The 25,965-nt window shown below is 28.9% G+C and overlaps 4 protein-coding genes and 1 pseudogene across 14 annotated transcripts; 1 reads left to right on the top strand and 4 right to left on the bottom strand.

The window, feature by feature from the left end:
* Nucleotides 1-240: 240 nt before the first annotated feature.
* Nucleotides 241-11,064, bottom strand: LOC145183237 (BTB/POZ domain-containing protein KCTD3-like). 8 transcript variants are annotated; one of them, XM_090075767.1, is made up of 19 exons: nt 10,140-10,247; nt 9,996-10,049; nt 9,735-9,780; nt 9,198-9,271; nt 8,620-8,678; nt 8,450-8,530; nt 7,822-7,962; nt 6,995-7,079; nt 6,781-6,908; nt 6,372-6,416; nt 6,055-6,170; nt 5,726-5,813; nt 5,471-5,587; nt 4,540-4,710; nt 4,287-4,442; nt 4,115-4,211; nt 3,753-3,885; nt 1,211-1,256; nt 241-660 (listed from the first exon to the last, which is right to left on the bottom strand). In XM_090075767.1, the coding sequence occupies exons 1-19, from the start codon at nt 10,187-10,189 to the stop codon at nt 332-334; spliced, it is 2,016 nt and encodes a 671-aa protein (XP_089931893.1). In that variant the 5' UTR covers nt 10,190-10,247; the 3' UTR covers nt 241-331. The 8 variants fall into 8 exon arrangements, with proteins under 8 accessions (XP_089931893.1, XP_089931894.1, XP_089931898.1 ...); XM_090075768.1 differs by having other exon boundaries at nt 6,995-7,076; XM_090075772.1 differs by having other exon boundaries at nt 9,723-9,780; nt 10,140-10,239.
* Nucleotides 2,436-25,965, top strand: LOC149876071 (uncharacterized). Of its 4 annotated transcripts, XR_016448924.1 has the most exons (7): nt 18,299-18,391; nt 20,970-21,040; nt 21,396-22,850; nt 22,920-22,990; nt 24,879-25,015; nt 25,203-25,254; nt 25,851-25,965. XR_016448924.1 is itself a non-coding variant. In XM_090075773.1 (4 exons), the coding sequence occupies exons 3-4, from the start codon at nt 21,914-21,916 to the stop codon at nt 23,447-23,449; spliced, it is 1,467 nt and encodes a 488-aa protein (XP_089931899.1). In that variant the 5' UTR covers nt 2,436-2,494; nt 20,970-21,040; nt 21,396-21,913; the 3' UTR covers nt 23,450-23,580. The 4 variants fall into 4 exon arrangements, 3 of the variants coding, with proteins under 3 accessions (XP_089931899.1, XP_089931901.1, XP_089931900.1); XM_090075773.1 differs by lacking the exons at nt 18,299-18,391; nt 24,879-25,015; nt 25,203-25,254; nt 25,851-25,965 and adding an exon at nt 2,436-2,494 and having other exon boundaries at nt 22,920-23,580; XM_090075775.1 differs by lacking the exons at nt 24,879-25,015; nt 25,203-25,254; nt 25,851-25,965 and having other exon boundaries at nt 22,920-23,755.
* LOC149876074 (uncharacterized) lies at nt 14,473-17,378 on the bottom strand (annotated as a pseudogene).
* LOC149876073 (uncharacterized) lies at nt 18,294-19,978 on the bottom strand. The gene has a single exon (XM_090075777.1). It carries the CDS (start codon nt 19,975-19,977, stop codon nt 18,544-18,546), a length of 1,434 nt encoding a protein of 477 aa, XP_089931903.1. The 5' UTR covers nt 19,978; the 3' UTR covers nt 18,294-18,543.
* LOC149876072 (uncharacterized) lies at nt 18,294-20,595 on the bottom strand. Its single transcript, XM_090075778.1, has one exon. It carries the CDS (start codon nt 20,593-20,595, stop codon nt 19,987-19,989), a length of 609 nt encoding a protein of 202 aa, XP_089931904.1. The 3' UTR covers nt 18,294-19,986.

Genomic DNA, 25,965 nt, shown 5'->3' with positions numbered 1-25,965 from the left:
ACGTGCTCTAGTAGTGATAACCATTAGCTGATTTTATACAATGTCAGTTAAAAGATCAGTACGATTTTGGTTTAATTAAAGAAACAACGTTTTAAGACTAGGTTTGAAGAAACAGTTTTGCGAAAGCATTTACTTTATATTTGAAATAACCTCCATAGTCAGAAGGAGGTTTTTTAAACAATTAAGTCGACTAAAGCTGCCATTTTCAAAAATATTAGGGAAAACTGCAAACAAAATAAATTTTGTTTAAAAAAGAAAGAATATAATTGAGTAACTTGAACAAATTTGACAAATATGTTTAAAACTTTCTACTTCTTATTTATTATGGACTCTACGGACTAGATAGACCATCGTTATGTTCATTTTGCGGCTCAAGTGAAGGTAATAACAATTGTGCGGAAATATTTGTTTGAATTGGCAGTACAAAATGCATGATGGGATTCGTTTTTGTGTCATTTAATGTAAATCCTTGAGCATCATTCAAAGTGCAATTATGCGAAGAAAAGCTATTGTGAGAACGTAGAAAATTATGACGAAAGCTGGTCAGCGATTGCTGTGATCCTCTTTGTAACGGAGTAACACACCGAGATATGGTTAAATCGCACTGCTCTAGCAACTTCATAATTTCTATCTCGCTTGGTCCCTGCACATTGACCGATTCTAAAAAAAAAAATTCTTCAAGAGATAAAATAGGAAGCTTTTGAAGCCCTAGAAGCATTTTTGTTACTGGACAGTCGTAGCTTAAAGTCTTCAGTTTTTGGTAGCTTAAAAATCTTCAGTTGATTGCTTCAACCTTTAAATTTAAATAACAAATGTTAGTGGGTAGTTAAGAGGCCTTAAGATTAGTTGATTATTTCAAGAATACTCCGTTCAGCAGTAAATGTCCGATAGAAAAAATAAAATAAAAACGATAGATGTAAGAGCAATACAATTTACGAATGAAATTTACGTAACGTAAATAGATATTTAATAAGCATTAGTTTGGAAAGAAAAAGGAAAAAAAAAATTAAAAAGCCAAAGAAAAAAAAAAAAAAAAAATTGAGTTCAACTGAACAACTTTTAAAACAAATTTTTGAAAGTAATTAACAATAGGTGCAAGAAACAATTTTGATCTCTATTTTTGGAAGCTTCCCTTAATATAGTAAAATTCTTATCAAAAACCTTAAGCTACGGTATTATCAATGCATATATACATTTACAAAAAACTAACCAGGAGTTTTTGTAAACTTATCAAGCGCTGTTGAAACATCCCACATCTAAACAAAATAAATCATAAAATTGACAAAAAAAAAATAGTTATTAAAAGTCTGCTCAATAACTAAGCAAAGATGGTGTTGCTAACCGACTTTTACATAAAAAGATAATACAGGATAATACAGAGGTATACTAGATACATATAGTAGGCAATACAATAGAAAAATCATAGAAAGTATTTGTTTAACAGCTATTTCTTATAAGAACAAGGCAACTTGAATAGTTAAGTTCTAAAATTTAGAAAAACTTGAAAAGTTGAGGCTATAAGTCCATAAAAATCATGACTGTATCATTTTTCAAAGTTATCCAAGTTTGGATGTAGCACTTGCAAGAAGTCATAAAAGTTGATTTAAATGAGAGGAAGTATTGACTTTTTTTGAGTCAGTTCAAAGCCTTCTTTTTTTTTATACACAAAAAGAAAAACTTAGGCTTTTAATTGAAGCAAAATGTTTAAATATGCATTCTACTCATTTTATAGTGAATACTGTCACTAAATATTTGTTGATAATCAATTGTTAAACTTTTAACTTCATGTTAAACTTTAATCTATTTAGTTTAAATAAATCATTTTATGACTGGAACCTTCTTCAAATTGACATAAAATGTGTTGTCTATTTGAAGAAGGCTCATGTGGCGAGCATTTTAAATCAAGACTATCTGGATTATTATAATGCAATGAGCTAACAGAAATGCTTGAATATGTTTTTAACAACAAATTCAATTGAGTCACGAGTACATAAAGAATTAAGTAAAGAAACAAATTATATGTGCTTTTAATAGACAAAGTTATGGCAGATGTTCCATTTCATGAAGTTCCTTCAACAAAAAAGGGAAGAGACAGCAAAAAAGATTGCCAAAAAGCAACTAGAGATCAATATGAAAAGATTAAGAGGTTTTTGAGAGATGTATTTAGGTAGTACCTTAGATGGGGGTAGGGGGATATGAGTTAAGTAACCATTGATTTAGGCTCTTGTAATGTATGATGATAAACTTTGCTTTTCTATCCACTACTTGGTGTTATAAGTTATTAATTATTTTGCATTTTAGGGTGTTATTTAGTTAACCCAGATGCTGGAACTTTATTCTGTATTTGCAAGGTTCAAGGCATACACCTCTTAAGATATGGTTAAAATGAGTCACAAAAAGGTAAAGACCAATGTGATTGCAAAAGTACTGTTGGCCATTAATGCACATGTCAATGCTGGGAATAACTGTATATCAACAGAGGATATCAAGAAAGGTATTTTATTTCTTGTAGACTTAAACGTATCAGTGGTCGAAATTCACAAATTAAATTAAGTCATTGATAATAAGATAATAAGAAGTTATATTGGTTCAATATAAGTATGATAGTAAGAAGTCATATTGGTTCAATCCATTCAATTGAATAATGGAATGATATATGACAATTCTATGGTTGTGGTTAATGGAAAAAAAGTTAAATTTTCAGAAATTGTCTGAGCATTGGTATCTACTGCAGTGAATCAATGTCTTATGTTTTTGATAATGAAGCTGAGCTTCAAAACTTTTAGTATAAAAACACCCACAGTATCCAGAGCAAATGCACATTCATAGATTAAATTTTATTACCCCCAACTCCAAATCTCTCAGAAAAATTGATGTTGAAGCAATAATTAGCAAAAATTTAAATTAGAGCACAAAATTCATGTTAAAGGATGGGCTGTACCTGTATATAAGAATGCAAGATTTAATACCAAGCAGAAAAATTTCTTTTATGAAGAGTTTATAGTTGGAGAAAAATCAAGATGCAAATTAACACCAAAAAAACTTCTGTTCAAAATGAGAATAATGAAAGAAAAGAAAAGTGTCAAGCTATTTAAGCCTAGTGAATACCTAAGTTGACAGCAAAGTGTTTCTTCATTTAGCAAATATTCAAACAACACCAACAAGGCTTGTTTAAAAAACCCAAATAAATTCGAGCTATCAAGGACTTAACAGAAGAAGACAAAGATGTATTCCTAAATAAGACTGAAACTTTTGTTGATGAGAAGTTAGCCTAAGTTAAGAAGCTAAATAATGTTGATGCTGGATAGTTTGTTCTTGTAGCAAACTGTTTTGGAAAGTAATCAAACCTCTCTGTTGGATAAATAACCTCAATAGTCAATGATGAATGTTTTATGACTGCTTGAAAGTGATAAATCTAAACACGGATAACTTTGAAAAACAATTAAGTCAAGATTTTATGAAACTTCAAAACAGAATATCTTTTCAACCAGTTGGAATTACAACCTCAAATTTTCAGGTTTTTCTTCTGACATGATTTGAACTATTTTAAGTTGCTGATTTTGCCTCATTCTTACAAAAAATGCCTCATTATTAAATTGGAATTTGAAAAACATAATATTTTTCTCTTCAAATTTTAATTTATTAAAGAGCCATTTTTGGATTGTAAAGCTATTACTAATTTTTTAATCAATTTATTAAAAAACTTAAAAGTTCAGTTATACAAATTTTAAATTCCTTAAACTGAGTATAACCTGAATAGCTCCATTTCCATGGCCTGTAAACAAAAACCTGCGAGGTCTTGATCCCATTCTTGTTGCTGCATCACACTCATGCACAGAAAATGAAGTTATACGTGATCCATCAACACTTTTACACATCATCAGACTATAAAATCAAGTTTAAAAAGCTATTTTAAAACTTTTTCTAATGTGCTAAAAAAGAATCATAAATATTTATTTTTTTCTTTTTTAACATTTACAAAATACTTATGTCAGTAAACCGAGATACTCCAGTTAAATTATTGTTTTTATTACCTATTTTTACTGATTGTAAAACAGTCATCAAAGATGTTATTTATCGTAGTTACATTTTACTAGAAGTTTATTGTACTTACGTTTTACCAGAAGGAGCAATTCTTACAAAAATCTGGTCAGTGTCTGGGACAACTTTTTGAACAAATAGCAACTGCTCATCTTTATCTCCATATGGACCTTTACATAAAGGAATTTTAATGTTTAACTAAAGCTACCACTGCCCTTAATCAAAACAGATAATATAAAACCCACCTATACAATTTCCACTGGTATAACTAGGATGAGGCCGGTCTTGTTCTAAAGCAACTATGTTAAAAGAAGCAAGTGACTTAGGCCCAGGTTGAGTGGAAACCATACCACGAAACCGAGTTACACTCCATGTTCGAACATGGTTATACTCTGAACATACTAAAATGAAAACCAAAAAAACATATAATGAAAAAAACTTACTTAGCGTACATAGAAAAAACAAGTAAAAACAAAAATAAAATCTTATTTCAATCACCTGAAATAAGGTGCTTTTCACTTAAAGTAACTCGTTTTACACTGCTTCTATGAACTGTAAATGTTTGAAAGAGTTGAGGACCACTGTTTATTGTCTCTGGATGATGAACAATAACCCTTACAGCACCTGAGCTTGTACCATATGCTATTTCAATCCAATTTCCAGCAAATGCTAAAATAAAACCACAATGAAAAATAAAAATGCTTTATGATTTTAAAGCACATAAAAGTAGTTAAGCACCTGCATCTGTGCAGACCTTGATTATAACCAAATTTATAATAACCAAAATTTTGTTAAATTCTATATATTTTATTCAATCTGAATCATCCAATTAAGATCTTAAAAATTTAAACTGTCTAAACTTAGAATCAAATCAAATTTTTAAACAAACTTCAGAAAAATTTAGATTAATAATGACGCTTTTTTGTTCTGCATTTTAAATCAAATAATCTCATTTTTCAGATAATAGAGCAAAAAGTAAAAAAAAATTATTTGATTAAATTAAAAAAAGAACCAGATAAACATTTTTCTTCAATTTTTATTTTGCTCCTATTTTTAATCTGGTAAGTGATGTTTTTGTCTTTTCCACCAATCGGAATTGAAGGGTACTTTATGTCAGCTACTGGCAGATTTAAGTTACTACCAAACTCTTTTGATTCAAAAGTTTTCTTTCTTTTGTTAATAAACTGAAATCTTTTTCTTCAACTTCTAACAATTTGTTAAGGCCAGTGGCCTTTTTCTCCTTGCTTATCAACCTTGTTTGATTTGAAAATCTTATATCAAATCTTAAATCTGAAATTATTAAAAATATTTTAGTGACTGATTTTGATAATCAATCAAATAAAGCCCTTTTCTGAAACATTCTAAATATTTCAGAATGAAATATTTCAATCAAACTATTGCTTCAAATGGAAAAAAAAAATTCACAAACTAGCTCTTGGTGTAAGATAAACAGACATCGCTGTAATGGAATCTCCATTTGGATCTTTAAACAATTCAGTAACTAGTAAATCATTATCTTTCATTCGAAGTGGAAATTTTTCCATATCTGAAAAAACACATGAAAGACATTAAATTGTGAAATTTTATTAAATAAGACATATCAATGGTGCAGCAACTAAATTTGCAACTGATTAAAAATAAAATTTAATAAATGACTTCAGTAAATAAGCACAGGAAATCTTACCAACATAGTAAATAACTCCATTGGTCCCACCAAGTAAAAGAAATGATCCAGCTGTATCAAAACTTGAAATTGGAATCACATCTTGGATCTACATGAATATTTTCTTTATTTAACAATATCTAATACACCAAATATTACTTCATAGACTTGTGATTTTATATATATTTTTTAAATATATTAAAATTATTCTAAAAAATATTTACAATTTTGAAATATAGTAAAAATTGAAATGGTTGTATATTTTTTTTGAAATGCTTTGAAATTAGTCTTAGAAATATTTACTAGTTTAACATATCATTAAAAAAAATTAATTCTTTTAAATTTCCTACTCTCCAATTCTGTGTGATAACATTCCACACACCAATTTTTCCAGTGAAACTGATTGCAACTAACTGACTCCCAAAAAAAGATAGAGAATCAACAGGGACAGACAAATCAAATATTCCTGAAAAAAATTTTAAAAATTACTTTTTCACCCATAATATTAAAAAAAAAAAAAAAAAAGGTCTGAATAAGTTAATGGATTATGAAACAGGAGCTATGAACCTTTTATATTCTATGAACCTTTTTACTGACACAAATAGCAGGAATAAAAGAAATATAACTATTCAAAGGTTACTTTAATGATTTAGTATAAGTTACTCACCAATTTGACTACCTGTGTCACAATTCCACAAGCGAATCTTGGATCCTTGACAAAAAATGCAAAGAAGAGGTATTCATATCAACAGTATTCTTTAATAAATTCAAAGAAATCCAATTTTCAAAATATGACTTTAATCTAAACATGATAAAACTCTTTGTACAAAATTGAATATTTTGTAATTTATTTGATATAAATTTACAATTGTTTATTGGATGAACATAAAGTTTTTACAGTAGGATAAATAAGAAAAGTGTAAAATATAGCTCATTTATTTATTGTATCTTATTTGTTATGTAAAAAGGAGAAAACTTCTAATAATACAAAGTACCACTATAAAAACTTGAAAGAATTGCTAACAAATTCAATAACGAACCAATCAAATATAGAAAAAAGATAGATATATGATTACCTGAAGAACAAGCTAACAACTTGTTTCCCAGTGTTCCAGGCATTTTCACATTAAGCGAAATTTTCTCTAAACAATTTTCCAAATATGGAGTAGTAAATATCAACTCCCAACCAACTGAATCTTCTAGTCTAAAGTTCAACGCAGCAAAAAATAAAACAGCAAAAAAAAAAGTATTATTATTTACACTTCAAAAAGATTTACAAAAAAAACAAACCTATAACAACAGACAAAATGTGCATATGCAACAGCCAAAACATTATGGTGACCTCTTATAATCAGCACTTTCCTTTTATCTACTTCTAAGAAAAAAAATTTTCTTTTAAAACTAGAATATAAAAAAACAATTCAAAAAAGTGTTAACTTCTCTTTGGAAACATTATTTTTGAACTGTTAAAATACTAATTTACTAGTTGATTACTGTGAAAGCTGCCAATCAATCATCACAAGATTTTAGACTGTAGTGTGACTGATTAAAAACCAATTTTATTGATTAATTCTATTTTATCATAATTAATGAAATATTTACAGCCATGGAAGGTCTAGTGGCATTAAGAAAAGCAGGTACACCAGCTACTTATTTCAATGTTTTTTTTTTCCCATTAACTCCGCGACCCAAGTCAAACAAATTATAATTTAAGACTGACAAACCTGTCTCCAATACCATTGTTGTTACTAACTAAATTGAAATATAAGTTAATATTTCAAAAATACATAAAAATGTTTAATGCAATCATAAATAAAACTTGAAACTTTTAGCATTTCACAGAATGGTAATAGAATTTATACAATCATGTCAATTAAGTCATTTTTATTTCTAAAAAACAAAAGTAAACCATTTCTTGATAAATTTAGCACTACAATTCTAGATGCAGCTGTACCTTTGCTTTTAATAAATAAAAATAAGTAGAACTTTTACTAATCAAAGATTCCACTTAAAAGCAAAGAATCCTTTATGAAATAGGGTAATATGAAAGCAAAAAAAATACAAGTAATACTAAGTAACTACATCTTAAACAACTTTAATTTCTTAAAATTACAAACCATCAAATTTAAGATTTGGTTCTGACTTTGCATTTTTTATTACTCCTAACCACTGCTGATGATTTGAAGCCAGGCAGTCCATTAATGAACTCATTGATCCTCTGCGAGATGACTTTATTTCAAGAGGATTCTCTGCTAAATCTAGTGAATAATTGTTCATATTAAGTTTAATGAAAATAATTCCTCTTGTTAAATATAACAATCATATTATCCCTTTTTTTTTAAAGTGAAACTTTCTTACTCTTGAACTTTAACTTAAGTAAATAAAATATTATAAATTTTATAACTTATTATTATTTCTTAACATTATTGAAATTTGCAACTTTTTTTTACCGTGATGCAAAGAATCTTTTAGCTAAAATCATTATGAGAGAGATGAAGCACTAGATTTGAAATCACCAATTACTCTAAACCTACTGTTACAAAATTAGCGTCAGAAGAATAAACTTCCATGATGGTAATCAGTATAACATAAAGATTAGTTAATGTTTTACATTGAAGTCCAAAACAAAAACTATTTACACTGCTGCACCACTAAAAACATTTCAATCAATGTTAAGAAAAACAAGCATCATTTATCTTATACTAAACTTTGATCTAGATCAAATAGCATTATTTAAATAATAACCTGGAGGGCTAAGATAACCAATAAAGAGCAAATCACCACATGGACTGTTATCTAGCTCCTCACATAAAGTAAGACGACGAACTACAAAAAAAAGAAATCCAATTGAGAACATGATTAACATAATAATAAAAACAACAAAAAGAAATGAAAAGGAGATTACTTATCTTTACCAATCGGAGTAATGCCATAATATTTTGCTTCATGCAATACCACATCGGAATCAACCCCTCTTAAAAGATAAAACTAATTATTTTTGCTTAAAAGCCATGTAAAGTATTTAACAATATAAATGCCATTTTATTTTATTTTACTTTTTATTTTACTCCATGTCTCAATATATGCATAAACTTTTCAGATCACCTAATTTTGATTTTAATTTTTTTACTAATACTTTTGCTAAGTCCTATTTCAGCAATATAACTTTTAAATGGTGTAAATTTTTTATTTAAATTATAGAAAATATTTGGATATATTACAAGTTAAATGGAAATTTGTGGAATTTGTAAATACTTTACAAAATTAAGTTTATCAGAACATTTACATTATTTTAGGTAAAAGAATAATCTTAGATTAAATATATTTAGGCAGTAGCCTTTCATCTAATATAATTTGCATGTATGGGGCAGATAACAAGCCTGTATAAGAAATAGCAGTAAGGTTAGCTTAATATTTTGCAGTAAGATTTTTTTTAAAAAAGATAAAATCATGATGACATCCTTAAGTAACACATACATGAAAGAGAAATCACCTGAGGTTAAAGTCCTTTGTTCTTAGGAAATTTAGTATTGGTATAAAAGCATCAGGATCCCGATCAATGAAATACTATTATAAAAAAGTTTGTATCAAAATAATATAAAATATAACATTTAAGTCATAAAAAATTTAAAAACATTCATTATATGTAAAAGAGTTATGAAATACTGGGAAATTTAGAAACTAGCTGCTTGCTGCTATTTTGATAAATTGTATTAACTATCCTTTTAAAAACATTAAAATGTTTCAGTTTCTCATGAAATAAGAAGTATTCAGTTTAGGTTTTTAAATTCTGTATAGAAACCAAATTATAAGTTCATAAAGATCCTTTTAATAGCTTACATTTAATAGTAATTCATGTAAAAGAGCAGAGAATATAAAATTCACTAAAGAGATATTGGTGACTATACATATCAACTACAAAAAGACATTCAATTACCTAACAAGACATTTTATAAAATTTTCTTAACATGTAAAATAACTTTAACTATCAATTTAACTTTAATACTTTAATTCTAACTTTTTAACTTACAGCTCCAGTTTCATCTTTCAGAGAAGATATCCTTCCACTTAGAAGACTAAAGTTTAGTATATATAAAAATCAACAATACCTAAATTTTTATTTTCAATTTTATAGACCTGAATATAATTTTCAATTTTATAGACCTGAATATATATTAAAAAAAAAGAAAATCTAAATCTTTTACTTTAAGCAATTATAAGTGATTAAATAGAATAAAAGATGGTTTTTAGTATAATTTTTAATAATTAGTACTTAAAGAATAAAACATACCAAGAAAAAAAAGAATCTTGTATCCATGTCAATGTAGATCTTGAAGTTGAAAACCTAATTACAAAAACATAACATAGGACTGCATGCACAGAAGCACTTAGCCACACATAAACACACTCAAAATTATTTAGATAAATATATAACCTTTTACCACCAACATTTAGATTTATTATTTCAGCATCAGAAGAGGTCATTATAAAATCTGCTTTATAATAAAAATTTAAAAATAAACTAATTTGTAATAAGCAAATAAAATACATATAAGTTTACAATATTTTATAAAACAAATCATACAGAATTTACATATGTGTAAATATTAAATACTACAAAATCTTTTAAATATCAGATATTTATAACACATTTTTTAACAAATTATAATTAGGGCTACCCAAAAAAAAATACTCAACTTAGAACATGATGTAGTGAAGTTTTTCCCATTAAACTATTAGTACTTAACAAAGAAATATTACTCAAAGCTCTTAAACATAATAAATTTAATAACATGTAAATTTTGTCAACAGTATTGGTGATTAGGGTTCTAACTAAATCTTGGATTTTGCAAAAAAAAAAAAAAAAGAAAGAAAGAAAGAAAATAAAGAGCATGGTTACTGCAAGGTGTGGAAAAACATTTAAAATTAATTCCAACATCTGACAAAAACCCACTTTTTCCTTGTTTAGAGTTAAACTGTGAAATAATATATATTTTTTTCTCTTCTTCTTTAAATGAAGTATTTGTAAAACATAACAAGGAAAAAAACTTTGCAACATATTAGTACTAAATAAAAAATAACAATTTGAATAAGACTTTAAAGTTGAGTAAGATTGAGAAAATGTACAAAACCCAGTTTGAAAAAAAACAAACCTTTCTATAAATTGATTTTGAAAATTTACTTATGCTTAAAAGCTTTGAGCAACCCCTAGAACACTTAAAATTATTTTCTAAAAATTTTTCATAATAAAGTCTTGATATCATAATGGGAAAAGCTTCACAATGCTATGTTCGAGTCGAGTAGTAATTTCTGAACAGCCCTACATTACCATATACTCATGAAAATAATTTTTCTGTTTACAAAGTGTTTTTTTTTATTATTCTTCCCGTTAGGTAAGGAACGCAATTTTTAAGGGCCATTTACACGGCAATTTTTTCTTTTAATTTATAACATGACCTTAAATTTATAACATTAACAGATACTTAATCTAGGAATTATCCTAGGTTAAGTATCTGTACAACTTAGGTTTTTTATAGATTTTTTAAGAATAATAAAAAAAATACTTTGTAAACCATTATATATATTTTTTTAATATGATATAGTCTTAAGTTAAAAAAAAGTTTATGTAAGAGTAGTTTATATTTGTATTATGTTTCTGTTAAAATAGCAATCATTCCCGTTAAGGTACTTAAAGTAAAGAATATGGTTGTTATTCTAACAACTGTTTCAAATACTTTAACTTTAGAAAGAAAAAAAGAATTATTATTTAAAGTTATCTTAACTAAACAACTTTATCTAATAAATTTTTTTTTTCTTTCTAAAATTAAAGTATTTGAAAATTTATCTAAATAAAAGTGCTTTTTTTCTGTCAATTTGGGTCAACTGCTGGTTAACAGTTTAGTTTTCTTAACTTTATACACACCTTATATATGTTACTCTTGCATATTTACGGTATTACATTTTTTACTGATGCAAGCTTTTGACTTAACATGAAATTTAACATTTGATACATCAATTAACTTTATGTAGATTCCAAGCTTCCACTTCATTTCGGGTTATAATTTCATAATAAACATCTTTTTTATTGTCACCCGCATAAATCTTTACAGTACTTTTTTTATTGTAGAATGTTCGGATTACGTTTTAAATTTGTGTAGTTCTACATGAGTGATCATACAAACTAGCACTGTTTTGTTATTGCAAACTAGTTTTAATTTCTCTGCAGTTTTAACACATATTATAATACTGCATATTTTGTCATCAGTCTTAGCTAAGATTGATACCAAAGTGTGCAATATTGCAACAAAAAAGTTAATATTTTGTAAACACACAACACTAAGCTAAAACGACAAAAAAAAGCCATATAATTATCAAGCATTTTATTCTGACACAGTTCATATATTTTAATTAATAATTATAAGTGGGAATAATTAAAAACGAATACAACATTAATTGCTATTACTAGACTAACCTAAAAAACAGTTTCTTTAGAACTTCAAGTTGTTGTAAATGGCACCAAGTGTATTACTGTGTCGATGTTGCCATATTGCAGGTTAACTTTGACGCCTATGTCGATGTTATTCTCGCTTATTATTTAATAAGCCATTAGAAAATTTTACAGTGTTCAAAGTAAAAGTTATCTAATTAAGTTACAATTTACAAATACCTAATAAAAAATTGTACTTATTCTGTAAATTTAACAATGCCAAAACAATTACATAGACCTATTTAATTCGCTAAATGTCATTATGATATCAGAATACTCTCTCAATCGCCCTCTTATCCCGTCTGAGGTGAGACATACGCGCCTACTTTTCATGTTTATCTAGTGGTGTAGTTTGCATTAAGTTAAATAAAAGCTCGGTTTCTATAGCTTTTCTTCTAGGAGTTAGTGTTGTGTTTGTTGAGACAGATGGAAGCAGAACTTCGGATTCAATGCTCTCACATGCATGCTCATCACCATTCGGACTTGTCTCTGCCTGACTTGTTAGTAGTATGGTAATCATCTTCCTGCGTTTCAATATTCCAAGAAATACACGTTTAACCACATTGCTGTAATAGCTCTCCTTATAGCAAGTGCGTAGGCACTTTCTCTATACACTTTTCATAGCTTTTAACACATCTACGTCCAGTTACTGCAGAATTCTGCTGGTATAAGCTGGTACGTACAACAACTCTGTTTTTTGAATGGCAAGCGTTCAACCACTTGCGGAGACATATGTGATCATCAAAAGTCAACAGTTTAGAACAATGCAGGGTACTAGTTCCAGCAGCAAACATCTTAGTTGACCACTCAATTGATTGCTCCCCCTTCATCCCAGTGGGCACAGGACGTCTATGGACGTCCATAGGACGTACCGTTTAGGTCTGTTTGTCCAAGTCCAAATTGTTACGTCTAGGGACGTCCAATGGACGTCCAAAATAGTCCAACTAATAATACGTCCAAAATAGTACGTCTACATCTAAAGGACGTATATTCTCTTCTCCGTGTTCTACTTTTACGCATGCGTGAATGTAAATCATTTTAAACCAATGATATATTATATATGGGTCATTCCATGGCAAGTGGTGCAAATTTTAATGAGGTCCCTCATGGACCATCTCAGATTTTATTGAAATTTTTTGATTTTGTACATATATATGTTAAAAGCATGTTTTGAAAATTTTAGATCAATATCTAATATGGTTCTTGAGAAAACGCTATTTAAGTAGTGGGCTATTTTGCATAAAATTTCACTCTACAAGAAAAAAGGGTTTTTTCATCATTTTTAACAGCCAATAACTTTTGAACAAGTTAGTTTTATACTTCAATTATTATAAGATAGCAAGTGTGCTGTGGATACTTTGAAAAAAGAAAAAAATATTATTTCTGGCATCTTAACTTTTTCCATAATGGCGGGCTAAAGTTGATTTTTTTGTTTTAAGAATAAGTTTTTTTGTGATTTTAAAGACCTTAATCTTAAAAACTAGTTACAAAGTTAATACAAATCAAATTGCCTGCTGATCTACATGCGGTGGATAAACATTTTTAAAAAAATCAGTTGATTAAAGAGCTGCATTCAAAAGTTATAGGTCTCCAAAATGAGTCAGATCGAGATTTTCGTAAAATTGATCTGTGATGCAAAGCATCTGTTACCTAAGATGGCACTTTTTTTTTTTATAAAATTTTTTATACGCATCAATTAAAGACTGTTAATTAATAAAAACCAAAAAAATTAATGGGCGCTTATTTATAACCCCCAAAAGGTAGTCTCTAAAAGTCAGGTAAATTTTCCGTAAAATTCTAAAATTGACATAATAAATAAATGCATTGAATTATATAATGTTATTTATTATGAAATATCAATTAAAAAATATCAATGCTTAAAGCCTTTTAATCCCTTTAGATAAAGAACTTTTAAATCCCAATAGATAAAGTCCCCTCCCCTCTGTCCCCTCCCCTCTTTATAATACAATAATTTTTTTAATGAAAAACAAACAAAATGTTTTTAAGAAAATAAACAAAAATAATAAAATTTACAAAAAGTTAAATTTCTCAAATAATAAAATAATCTCATTGATTTCTTTTAAGTCAATACTATAAAATCTTCTGAATTCTAAATTCTGCAAGTAGAAAAATCCACATTAGTGCAAATAATATCAAATGAGACTTCTTATTTTTATTGAGGTAAGTGACATTGGGATAAAACTGTGGTGGTTTCGTGTCCCAGGTATTGTCGAACAAGAACGATATCTCTCTTCCAAATTGAAGTTTGTAGTATGTGTTTCTATTGAAACTTTGTCAACAAAAAAAAAAGATATTCCTTTGACGTGTTGAACACACCAGCTGTACATTTTGCTTGGTGTGTCAATAGGATCGTTTAGTGATTGTAGACTGGCTCGTGCAACAAGACGTTTCACTGTTCCACCAACACCATCACAAGGGCTTTTACCATGCGATGTTGCAAAAAAGTGCCACTCTGCAGTCATGTCAAAATCGTGTTTATGGTAGCATAAGTTGATAAGATTTTTGTAATTTTTATATTGTGATGCAGCTCCATCACTAAAATAGATAATGTGTTCAAATGTTTGTAATTGTTTAAGTTTATCAATAACATTACCGATAAAGCAATGAACAGCATCTGTTCCATGTTTCAGATGATCTGATATAACACAATAACTTTGACTATCAAGTTTTCCATCTTTTATAAAATACGCAACAAAGGGGTGCACAGTTGCTTGGCTGTTATTCCAGTGAAAACCTTGCACTGCATCCTGTATTAGAAAACTATAGTTTTCTGCAAAGTCAAGAAGAACCAAAGCTTGATTTTCTTTTAAATTAGTTTTCAAATGTTGGTAGTAAGTGGCTTGACTTTTTGATATAAAATGATGCAATCTAACTGTTCATAAACCATTTCAATAAATTCATCTAAAGGTAGAGTTGCTGGTACTAAAGTACATTGGTAATTTGATTTTTGCCATTGATAAAAGTTAACTTCACTAATTTCTTTTTCTGTAAACAAAGTGTCAGTGTAGTCTAACAAAACCTTTTTAGCAGGACATTTATCGCAGCTATGCAGCATACAATCTCTATTTTCAATGCTACAAACCATTAATTTTAATAAGATTTTGTAATCAGAAATTCCAGGAATTTTCTGTACAAGGAGCTTTACATTTTGATGGTACTGGCAAACACAAACTGCATGCAGACCAGAAGCACCACCCACAGGAATGCACCACTTGGGCCTTAGCTCACAAAATTTTGAAAATCCAACTTTAAGATAATTATATTTCTTTTTAAACTCAATATGTAGCTCTTTCATATTGACTAGTAGAAGGCGCTTTTGGATATGTTGCTTTTTACTATCTACTTTAACTGAAACAAACTCTTTTTTTCCTGGACAAACCCTTGAATATTCATCGCATTCGTAGAAATGAACAACCTCTGTAATTACATCTTCGCTTAGTTTTCTACCCGATTTTGGAGAAGATTTTGATAGTATTCCACTTTTTTTACTTAATTTTCTGGCTTGTACTACAGATCTTTTTGAAGTAAAAAAAAACTTCTGAGTTTTCTCTATTGACCAACTGTCTGAAGTGAGTGTAAGAAGTGTGATTTTTTCAGAATTTGACAATGTTTTTTCAAATTTTGACTTAATTTTAGTCATAATATTGTCTAAATCTGTGTTTGTTTTTTTCAAACATTTTTTTGAGGGTGATTCAATTTCACAAAGTGCAGCTATTTCTATACCTAGCACATTGGCAACAGCCTTTTGTGTATGAGTTCTTATGCTATCAATTTTACGCTTTCCATATGCAACTCTATCTTTTTTTGAAACAAGTTTTAGAGGTGAGCATCCAAAACTTGCAATACTTGAATTAAGATCTTCTTTTAATGTATGGTTGTCAACATAAATTTCTTTTTCTTGGAGTTCATTTTCTTTTGTATTATGTTTGCAATTCAGAACTTTTCTGCAACTAGTGCAAATTTTTTGACCAGGTATTAAACCAAAATCTTTGGCATATGAAAGACTGATAACTCTAAGAGAATCTAAAAAATAACGGAAATAATTATTAAATATTTTTTTATTTATTTATTTAGTGTTATTAAGGTATTTTTATTAAATTAAGATATTAAATATTGAAACTTACTTTTCACATTTTTTGCGTGCTTGTTCAACGGATTACAACAATACCTGCGATGTTCATTCTCATACCTCGACAAGTAAACTTTCTCGTGATAGCTACAAATAAAATCTATAGGATTTATTTTGCTTCTCAAAGAAATAAGCTCTTGGTTTAGTTTAGACAGTTCTTGGTAGCGTTTACTTTTATTAGATAGATAGCACTGTTCATTTAATGCTTTACCAATACAGCAAGTAGAAAGCTCAGGCATATTACTTATTATTAATTAGTTCTAAAATACAACAATTTATTTGGTTTTATTAGTACTTTTTAGATTGACATACTAGTAATATAGAATTAAATGAAACAATAACTAAACTTTTAAAAAGTAATAATTTTTTATGGAAAATTTACCTGACTTTTAGAGACTACCTTTTGGGGGTTATAAATAAGCGCCCATTAATTTTTTTGGTTTTTATTAATTAACAGTCTTTAATTGATGCGTATAAAAAATTTTATAAAAAAAAAAAAGTGCCATCTTAGGTAACAGATGCTTTGCATCACAGATCAATTTTACGAAAATCTCGATCTGACTCATTTTGGAGACCTATAACTTTTGAATGCAGCTCTTTAATCAACTGATTTTTTTAAAAATGTTTATCCACCGCATGTAGATCAGCAGGCAATTTGATTTGTATTAACTTTGTAACTAGTTTTTAAGATTAAGGTCTTTAAAATCACAAAAAAACTTATTCTTAAAACAAAAAAATCAACTTTAGCCCGCCATTATGGAAAAAGTTAAGATGCCAGAAATAATATTTTTTTCTTTTTTCAAAGTATCCACAGCACACTTGCTATCTTATAATAATTGAAGTATAAAACTAACTTGTTCAAAAGTTATTGGCTGTTAAAAATGATGAAAAAACCCTTTTTTCTTGTAGAGTGAAATTTTATGCAAAATAGCCCACTACTTAAATAGCGTTTTCTCAAGAACCATATTAGATATTGATCTAAAATTTTCAAAACATGCTTTTAACATATATATGTACAAAATCAAAAAATTTCAATAAAATCTGAGGTGGTCCATAAAGGACCTTTGCACCACTTGGCATGGAATGACCCATATATATAATATATCATTGTTTTAAACATGGCACAAAAGATATTTCGGAAGGTCAAATTATGCTTAAAAACTCAACTATTTTAAAAAATTTAACTATGAATTCTATTAACAGAAGAAGATTAACCGGATAATAAGTTTTTATATATAGTTTATTTAATTCTTTTTGTTAATTCTTTATTTCTATATAATTTTATCTATGGACCTTTAAGGTCATATATATTGATATACATATGAAGACCACACTGGAATAACGATCAAGCTACATTTTTGCTTTTTTTGGGTTTTTGCCCCTGTTATGTTCGGCTGCAGTTTAAATATATAATAATTGACTATATAACAAGAAAACCGATCAAATTACACAGATATTTCGCTTAACAAATTAGTGAGCTATGGTTTTTTGAAGTTTAAAATCTAATTTATTCAAAACAATAAAAATGTAGCTTGATCGTTTTTCCAGTGTGGTCTCATATATATTCTAAATTTATTTCAATATATAAATAGATACATGTACATAGTACATGTACCTATTTATATTTACATGTTGTCAACATCTAAATATAAATAGGCACAAGGTGAACTTGTGCCTATTTTTATATTAAAAAAATTTGGAATATATATGTACAATATTGTACATATATATTCTAAATTTATTTTAAACAACATTTTTGTTTGAAATAAATATATTATATATGTATGTGTGTATGTATGTATATATATATATATATATATATATATATATATATATATATATATATATATATATATATATATATATATATATATATATATATATATTAGGGTGGTGCTCAAAAAACTTTTTCAAAGTAAATTGATGGGACAACCTCTATTTTTGTTCCTTTTAGCATAACAAACTTATGTGCAAAATTTGAGAAGGATATTTCATCATTAAGGGGTGCCACACGGGGTTGAAAGTTTTACTAAGGTTGACGCTAATGGCTGTAAGCACTTTAAAAAATTTTTTCTACATAAACTATTTTAATTCAAAAGTTTTTAAATAACAAAGTATTGAACATTGAAAACCATGAAAAAATAACTATAATTTCAATATCATTTTAGTTTTTCATTTTGTTTTGAATGGAAAAATGACTATTTAGTCCTGTTTAACAACAGTGGATTTCTTGGCATCTGGAAACTGTTTTCGATGCTCAGACACAACATGGAGAAGTGCTTGCTTTTGTCCTTCATCTTTTGTTAGAATTTGGTTAAAGTCTTGGATAAGAGCAACTCCTCTCTCTGCTCTGTCATTCACAACGCTCAAACCGGCTACAAAATGTTTAGCTGCAATAAAAACTTGGTCCTCGTTCCACAAAGATGAATCCAATTCGAGCCAAGAAGTTGAGATGCCCAGTATAACAAAAAACCTCATGGTGTTCGAGTTAATGAAATCAGCAAGCTCTGATGATGAAATGTTGTTTTCACGTAGTTGAACACGTTTTGCAGGAATTCCATTTCCAGTTTTTGTTTTCATTGCATTTACCATCTCGTATTTTGTAGCTGCATCAACACGATCATCAAAAAAACTAAAGGCAATCAGTTCCTCACTGAGGTACCACATATGACGAGACAATGCCTTTATCGCTACATTTGCAACATTTAAATTTATTGTCCTGAATTGTGTGAGTCGTTTAAGGCACATGAGATCATTAAGTGGAGCTTGAATGGACAGCAAACCAGTAAACCATGAGTTGAGATAGACAAAGCAGACAAAAATATTCAAGAAACGTGATAAATTTATTTCACGCTTTGTCATGCGAAACTGGGATCTGAAGAGAAAAATTTTGATTGAATAAATAGCCATGGCCATCCATCTGGCCCAATGCATAGCCCCAGGAGCCATAAAATGAACCCCGCGAGGAGGAATATGACCCAGGTAGATCAAAGACAGTTCTAAAAGTTCCCTATAATCATCACGAGGCTGGTTCTCTGTCAGCAAGCAGTTTTGAATGAAATCAATAGCTTCTTTCATCATTTCTCTGTTGCTGTTAAAAACTAAAGCTGTTTCAGGATCTGATATAACGTCTTCATATCTGTCACGAACGATTGATAGCCATGCTGTTTGAAACCTTTTAAACATCAAAATGTCTGGTCCAGTAGATGGTCCAGCTAATGAGTTAAACACATCTCCAAAAACAACTTCAAAAATATGGTGCCGACATGCAAGATGGAGCAGCTCTTTATTCATCTTTTGTTCAATAAGAACTGCTGCACCAGAGCGAATCCCAGAATTACTGGCTGTAGTGTCAAAAGACATGGCTTTTATATTCTCTGCAAGATTCCAGTCGTCGATTGCTGTTACAACTGCATTTGCCATTGCCTCTCCAGTGCCATTTGGGAGCTTAGGCACATTCAATAGACGTTCTACACCTTGACCTGAAACAAGAATAGGCAAGCGATCTATTTTTTCATGTTTTCCTGATATATCAGGGAGTAACTTGCTGTCCCAATGCACTACGAGTGGAACATCCCTAATATTTTCACCAAAACTTTCCTTCAATTTCAAAATTGTTTCGTATCTATGTTTCATTTTATTGCGTCAAATTGACCAGCGATTCAGAGCTAGTTCACTTGGGTTTTGACCAACAGCAACTGAGAATGAAGCCAAAGCATAAACCGCATTTCGGTCGCTGATCTTCGTTCGATCTAAAGCTGCTGCAACTTGTGGACTGACAATATTTTTTGGACGAGGTCGTTTTGTCTGCGGTGTCACTGCTGAGTCATGGTCAGAATCTACGTTCTCATTGCAACTTTTTTCTGAATCTGATTCAAATGTTTCAACTACAGCTTCACCGTTGCTGACAGCATGTCTCAATTCTTCTCGTTCTGTTCTGGCTTTTATAGCCTCTTGTCTCTCATGTTTACGCTTCAACTTGACTGCCAATTTTCTGTCTATTTGTGCCATTGAACTTGAGTGTCTTCCATTTCCAAGCTGAGCTTTAAGAAAAAGTTTGTCTTCTGGATTTTGTATAAGCCTCTCGGCATCAACATGAAAAATGTCGAACGTATCTTCAAATGATGCAACAAAGGCTGTTTCTTTCGCTATCTGAGTTGCTCCTCCTCTTTTTGAAGCCTTTTGTAGCTTTCTCCACTCATTGTATATTTTCTCTAGCCTCGCAATTGCATGTTGCAATGTTGTCATTGGCATGTAAGCTTTGTTCCAAAAATCAGCAACTGTTTTAATAGTAATGTCCGAACTTTCTCGCACGGTTTTTTTGTTTATTTTCAACTGATGCACAGTGGGCCAGGTGGTAGACAAAACCTCAAAAAAAAATATTCGAAATACTTCCAACTACTCAGTATATTATGTATATAAGAGCATAATAAATGGTTTAAAACATTATTTGTAGTTTGGTAGTACATCATAAATGTACAATTATCAATTACAATTGAATATATTTAGAAATTCATTTATTAATTTTTTTAATAGATATATCACCTATAACTATGACAACGAATAACCTTTAAATTATTTAACATATGCGAAATTAATTGACACATTAATAAAATTTAATTTTATAGCTTTACGAAAAATGCCACAACAAATTCCAAGGTCTTGTATTAAACTCACAGTTTCATTTTGAAATATAAAGGTAAGATTCTTATTTATAATATTAAAATATTCTATTAAAAGTGACGCATATAGTTTAGAACCTGCTGGAACCGCTTATTAATGTTAAAATAAGTTAATACAATATATGTATAGCCTGTTGGTGGTGTTTAATTCTGCTCTTAGCTGCCCCTTTAAGTTTGGTAAACATTTAAAAAAAGATATTTTCGTAAAATGCTATTCGCGACAAACCTATTTTTTTGGTTTTAGGTAATAATAGGTGCTGTGCTTATTATACTGGCCTAATTAAATGTAGCTGAAATGAAAATAATGACCATATTTATGTTATATTTTTTTATAGTGGTTGCACTAATAACGTTAAAATCATTTTTTTGTAGTTGATATGAAGATTAGTGATGTCCATAAACGTATACGGCATGACCAACTAAAGCCTGGTGATAAATCATTTTCTATGTCTGTAGAAGCTATTCTAGTCTCTATGAATTTGGGTTCTACTGGATGTGCTGCGTTTTTAAAAGTATATCAAAAGAAATGGAAGGATGCAAACCGGGGAAATAAAAAGTTTGAAAGTAAAAATAAAAATTGGTTGGCTCAGGACTTTAAATCTACATACAGTAATAATTAATCTGAGTCTGATAATTCTAGTCAATCACATAATATTGGTGGAAGACCAAGTTGCTCCTTTGAAGACGCATCTGACAAAACCAAAAGAAGAAGACTCAATGATGTTATAAATAATTTTACTACTGATGAGTTGCTCCACTCAGCAAGGCTTAAATTAAGGAATGAGTTTAATTATGAGGCTGCCAAGCAAGTTGCTGAGATATCAGAACCTTCTAGTCAATTTAAAAAGTATACACCTAATGAAGGTCTGGCATTAATTATAGATGGTGGCATGTCAAAATCAACCTACCAACTTATCAGAAATGGAGCTGAAGAACGTGATTGCCATATATATCCTTCATACAACAACATAAGATTGTCTAAAGCTAACTGCTATCCAGAGAACATCTTTGTTGATGATTATTCAGCACAAATACCACTACAAGAATTACTAAAACATACAGTAAAAAGACTCTGCGAGGTGCAAGCTCCTGTGATCAGCACAATGCTGGATTGTTTGACCCGGTTGACTTTGCGTTGCAAGGCCGGGTTTGATGGGGCTAATGGGCAAAGCGTGTACAAGCAAGTGAGTAGTGAGGAAGCTGGAGATCGTAACTTAAAAAAAGAAGAATCTCTGTTCATTACTTGCTTAGCACCACTAGAACTCAGTGGGTTCTGCAATGATAAAGAAGTACTATTATGGCGTAATGACAAGCCATCATCTACTGCTTATTGTCGTCCAATAAGATTTTCTTTTCAAAAAGAAAGCAAAGCTGTTGTCCTAGAAGAAGCAAAATATTTAGAATCTGAAATAGAAAAATGTAGTATTTTTAATGTTACTTTTAGTGGAAAAGAACTGGTTGTCAAAAGTATTATAGAACTGACCATGATTGATGGCAAAATTCAAACTATTCTGTCTGATGTGACTAATTCAACTCAATGTTGCTCTGTGTGTGGTGTGTCTCCAAAAATCATGAATAACTTAGAAATGGTGCTGAAATTGGACAATGCTAGTAACTTAGAACTGAAATATGGTCTTTCTAGCCTGCATTCCTGGATTAGGTTTTTTGAAATGGTATTACATATTGGATACAAGCTGGAAACTCAAAAGTGGCAGTCTAGAGCTATTGAAGATAAGGAAAATGTTAAGCAAGTGAAGAAACGTATCCAGACAGAATTTATGAATCAAATGGGACTGGTTGTGGATTTCCCAAAAAGTGGAGGATCTGGTAAGTGAAATTACATAAATACTTGTATATGAATCATCAGGTTAACTATCACATATATGCAATTTGTAGGTACCAGTAATGATGGAAACACCGCCCGACGAGCCTTTGCAGACTATCAATTAACTGCCAAAATTTTGAAAGTAGATGAAACTCTTTTATTTTATTTTTACATCATTCTAGTCACTTTATCATCTGGATTTGAAATTGATAATGTCAAGTTTAAAGAGTTTTGTATTACTGCTCTTAAACTTTACATATCTAAGTATTCCTGGTATTACATGTCACAATCAGTACACAAAATTTTAGTTCATGGTCATGCCATCATTGCTAGACAGTACTTGCCAATTGGACTGATGTCAGAGGAGGCACAAGAGGCCCGCAACAAGGATTTTAAAAAGTTTAGGAAAGATTTCAGTAGAAAGACTTCTAGAATAGACACAAACCGCGACCTGGTTAACAGACTACTTGTATCTAGTGATCCTGTCATAACATCATTAAGAAAAGGTCATAACAAAAATAGTAAGAGTTTTAAAAAAATCCCCAGTGAAGTTTTGGCTTTGCTGAGGGAATCAGCTCCACCTTCTTCTAGTTCTTTGTAGCTAAACACAATTTCTTGTTTGATTTTTTGAAAAGAAGGTTGATTTAAAAAAAAAATTTTTACTAAGCCTATTAATTGTAATTTTGTTATTAAAAACTAAAATATTCTTGATAAAAATAAATATTATTTCATGTATAATGATTATTTATATATCGAAATGGGTTTGGGGAGCAATTGGGTAATAATTAGGTTTTGTCCACCATATCCTATATATCTGGCCCACTGTGTGATGGAAGAAAAACTGTAATGCTTGCTTTCGTGACGGTAATCTAGTACCATTAATGGAGGCATTTGTGAAACCGAGAAGGTAAATTTTGGTTGCAGATCTAGTTGCAGGTTTTGATTGTGACATTTTCTGATATTTATTAATCTAGAAAAATACAAATAAAGTTATGCAATAAGCATGATGTGAATTGCAAAAGTTATAAAATTTTATTCATTTAGTATATATTCAGTGATATCCATTATTCAGTATCTTTTTTGAGTTTAGATATATGAATTTATATAAAATAAAATTCAAAGTAGTTTACATAATTTATATTACAAAATAACAACTTAAATGTATACTGACTTTTCACAATTGAGATATTCCACTGCAAAAATGTTAAAAATGAAAAATTTTAGTTAAAATAATTAATTTGGTAGTCTGATAGTGATAAACATACAAAATGGCGATTGGGTGGCAAATTACAAGGAATTCTGGGATAGAAAAAATAAGTAAGTGGGCTGCAGCTAAGTAATTAATATTTAAGCACTATAAAAATTTAACTATTTGAATGTAACAAATTTCTAAAAATGCTATGAAGTAAAATTTCTGTTTTTTTTTTATCTGTATTTGGAAATTTATAAATATTTTTCATATACAGAACATTAATTAGTTGATAAATTTAACAACTGGTCAGATTCTCAAAAAAACATAAAGAGTACACCTCATTGAAAAGACATCTGGTTGTGTTCAAAATGGATTTACAGATAAAAAAATTTATTTAAAGATTTCAATAATATTCAACAACACATTAATTTACACGGCTATCTTTTCTATCGCGTACATGTGGTTTTATCAGTTGGCATGTGGCACCCTTTAATGAAAGAATATTTTTATGAAATTTTGCACATGAGTTCATGAGATCAATAGGAACAGGACTAGAGGTTGTCCCAGACAAAATCTGAACATTTAATTTTTGACTACCACCCTAATATATATATATATATATATATATATATATATATATATATATATATATATATATATATATATATATATATATATATATATATATATATATATATATATATATATACATATACATATACATATACATATACATATACATATACATATACATATACATATATATATATATATATATATATATATATATATATATATATATATATATATATATATATATATATATATATATATATAGAAGATACAGCGAAGGATGACAACTTTGTTGGTACTTAAAGTTTTATACTGGCGTATATATATACAGTTTGCTAAATTCGAAGGATTTCAGGCTGGCAAAAGTTGTATTTGAATTTTTTGCTTCCTGTTATGAAAGGGGTAAGATTAATTGATTCTAAAAGCATAACTTATTTATATATAATAAATATACATATTATGTATATATATTTACATATATATATATATATATACATATATATTTATATATATATATATGCACAGCTTTTTATTTATATGTTTAATAGATATAGCTTTTATTAAAGTTTAAAAAAATTATTTGATCCAGATATGGATCACAGACGATCATTGAAATGACAACATGTTTCTCCTACAAAAAGGTTAGTTTGATAAACTTATCAGTTATCATCAATAAATAAGTTATCACTTATTCAACTAAAGATAAAAAAGATAAGTTAAAATGACTTTTTTCTAAATTATAATGGCAATCATTAAAGATTCTCTATGTAAAATATCCTCTAAGTGCAAGAAATAAATATACATGTTACAAGTATATTTATTTTGGCATTTAGACAAAGCAAGTAGATTAAACAGTTGAGAATTGTTTGCATAATTTCATAGTATTTATTTATTTAGCAAGCGAATAACCCAGCAATCTTTTAAATAGAAGAAAGAAAAAATATTAATAATCTGGTCTTGCGTTTTATGGTTTACTTTTGTCCAACACTTTATGGAAAAAATATATTGTGTTGTGCGAAAAACATTTAAGAGATCCATATATATATATATATATATATATATATATATATATATATATATATATATATATATATATATATATATATATATATATATATATATATATATATATATATATATATATATATATATCACAATATTTAATACCATAATGGTATTTAAATTTTGTTTAATATTTAACCATGTTTTTATTTTTTTTTTTAAATTAATTTTTAAGGTTACTCAAATGAGAGCAGTTGGAGCAGCGACTCCACGGAAAACGATTAAAAATGTTTTGAATGCAATCATGACCCCAAGGTATTCAGGCGTTGTTTAGCAAGGACAGTAGAAAA

This window comes from Hydra viridissima, unplaced genomic scaffold (genome assembly GCF_058129835.1).
Source record: "Hydra viridissima isolate aposymbiotic clone 2 unplaced genomic scaffold, HvirCarnegie_v1 scaffold_47, whole genome shotgun sequence".
Lineage (NCBI taxonomy): Eukaryota > Metazoa > Cnidaria > Hydrozoa > Anthoathecata > Hydridae > Hydra > Hydra viridissima.
This window is presented reverse-complemented; position numbering and strand designations above follow the sequence as displayed.

Excerpts from the sequence above, each read along its gene's own strand:
- LOC149876073 (XM_090075777.1), bottom strand. The coding sequence starts at position 19,977 with ATGAAACATAGATACGAAACAATTTTGAAATTGAAGGAAAGTTTTGGT.
- LOC149876072 (XM_090075778.1), bottom strand. The coding sequence starts at position 20,595 with ATGCCAATGACAACATTGCAACATGCAATTGCGAGGCTAGAGAAAATA.
- LOC145183237 (XM_090075765.1), bottom strand. The coding sequence starts at position 10,255 with ATGTATTTTATTTGCTTATTACAAATTAGTTTATTTTTAAATTTTTAT. Across the intron at positions 6,417-6,780 it reads GTTGTTAGCTTGTTCTTCAG|GATCCAAGATTCGCTTGTGG; the intron begins GTAATCATATAT and ends TTTTTTGTCAAG. Across the intron at positions 4,212-4,286 it reads TACCAGTGGAAATTGTATAG|GTCCATATGGAGATAAAGAT; the intron begins GTGGGTTTTATA and ends CTTTATGTAAAG.
- LOC149876071 (XM_090075775.1), top strand. The coding sequence starts at position 21,914 with ATGTCAAAATCAACCTACCAACTTATCAGAAATGGAGCTGAAGAACGT. Across the intron at positions 22,851-22,919 it reads CCCAAAAAGTGGAGGATCTG|GTACCAGTAATGATGGAAAC; the intron begins GTAAGTGAAATT and ends TGCAATTTGTAG.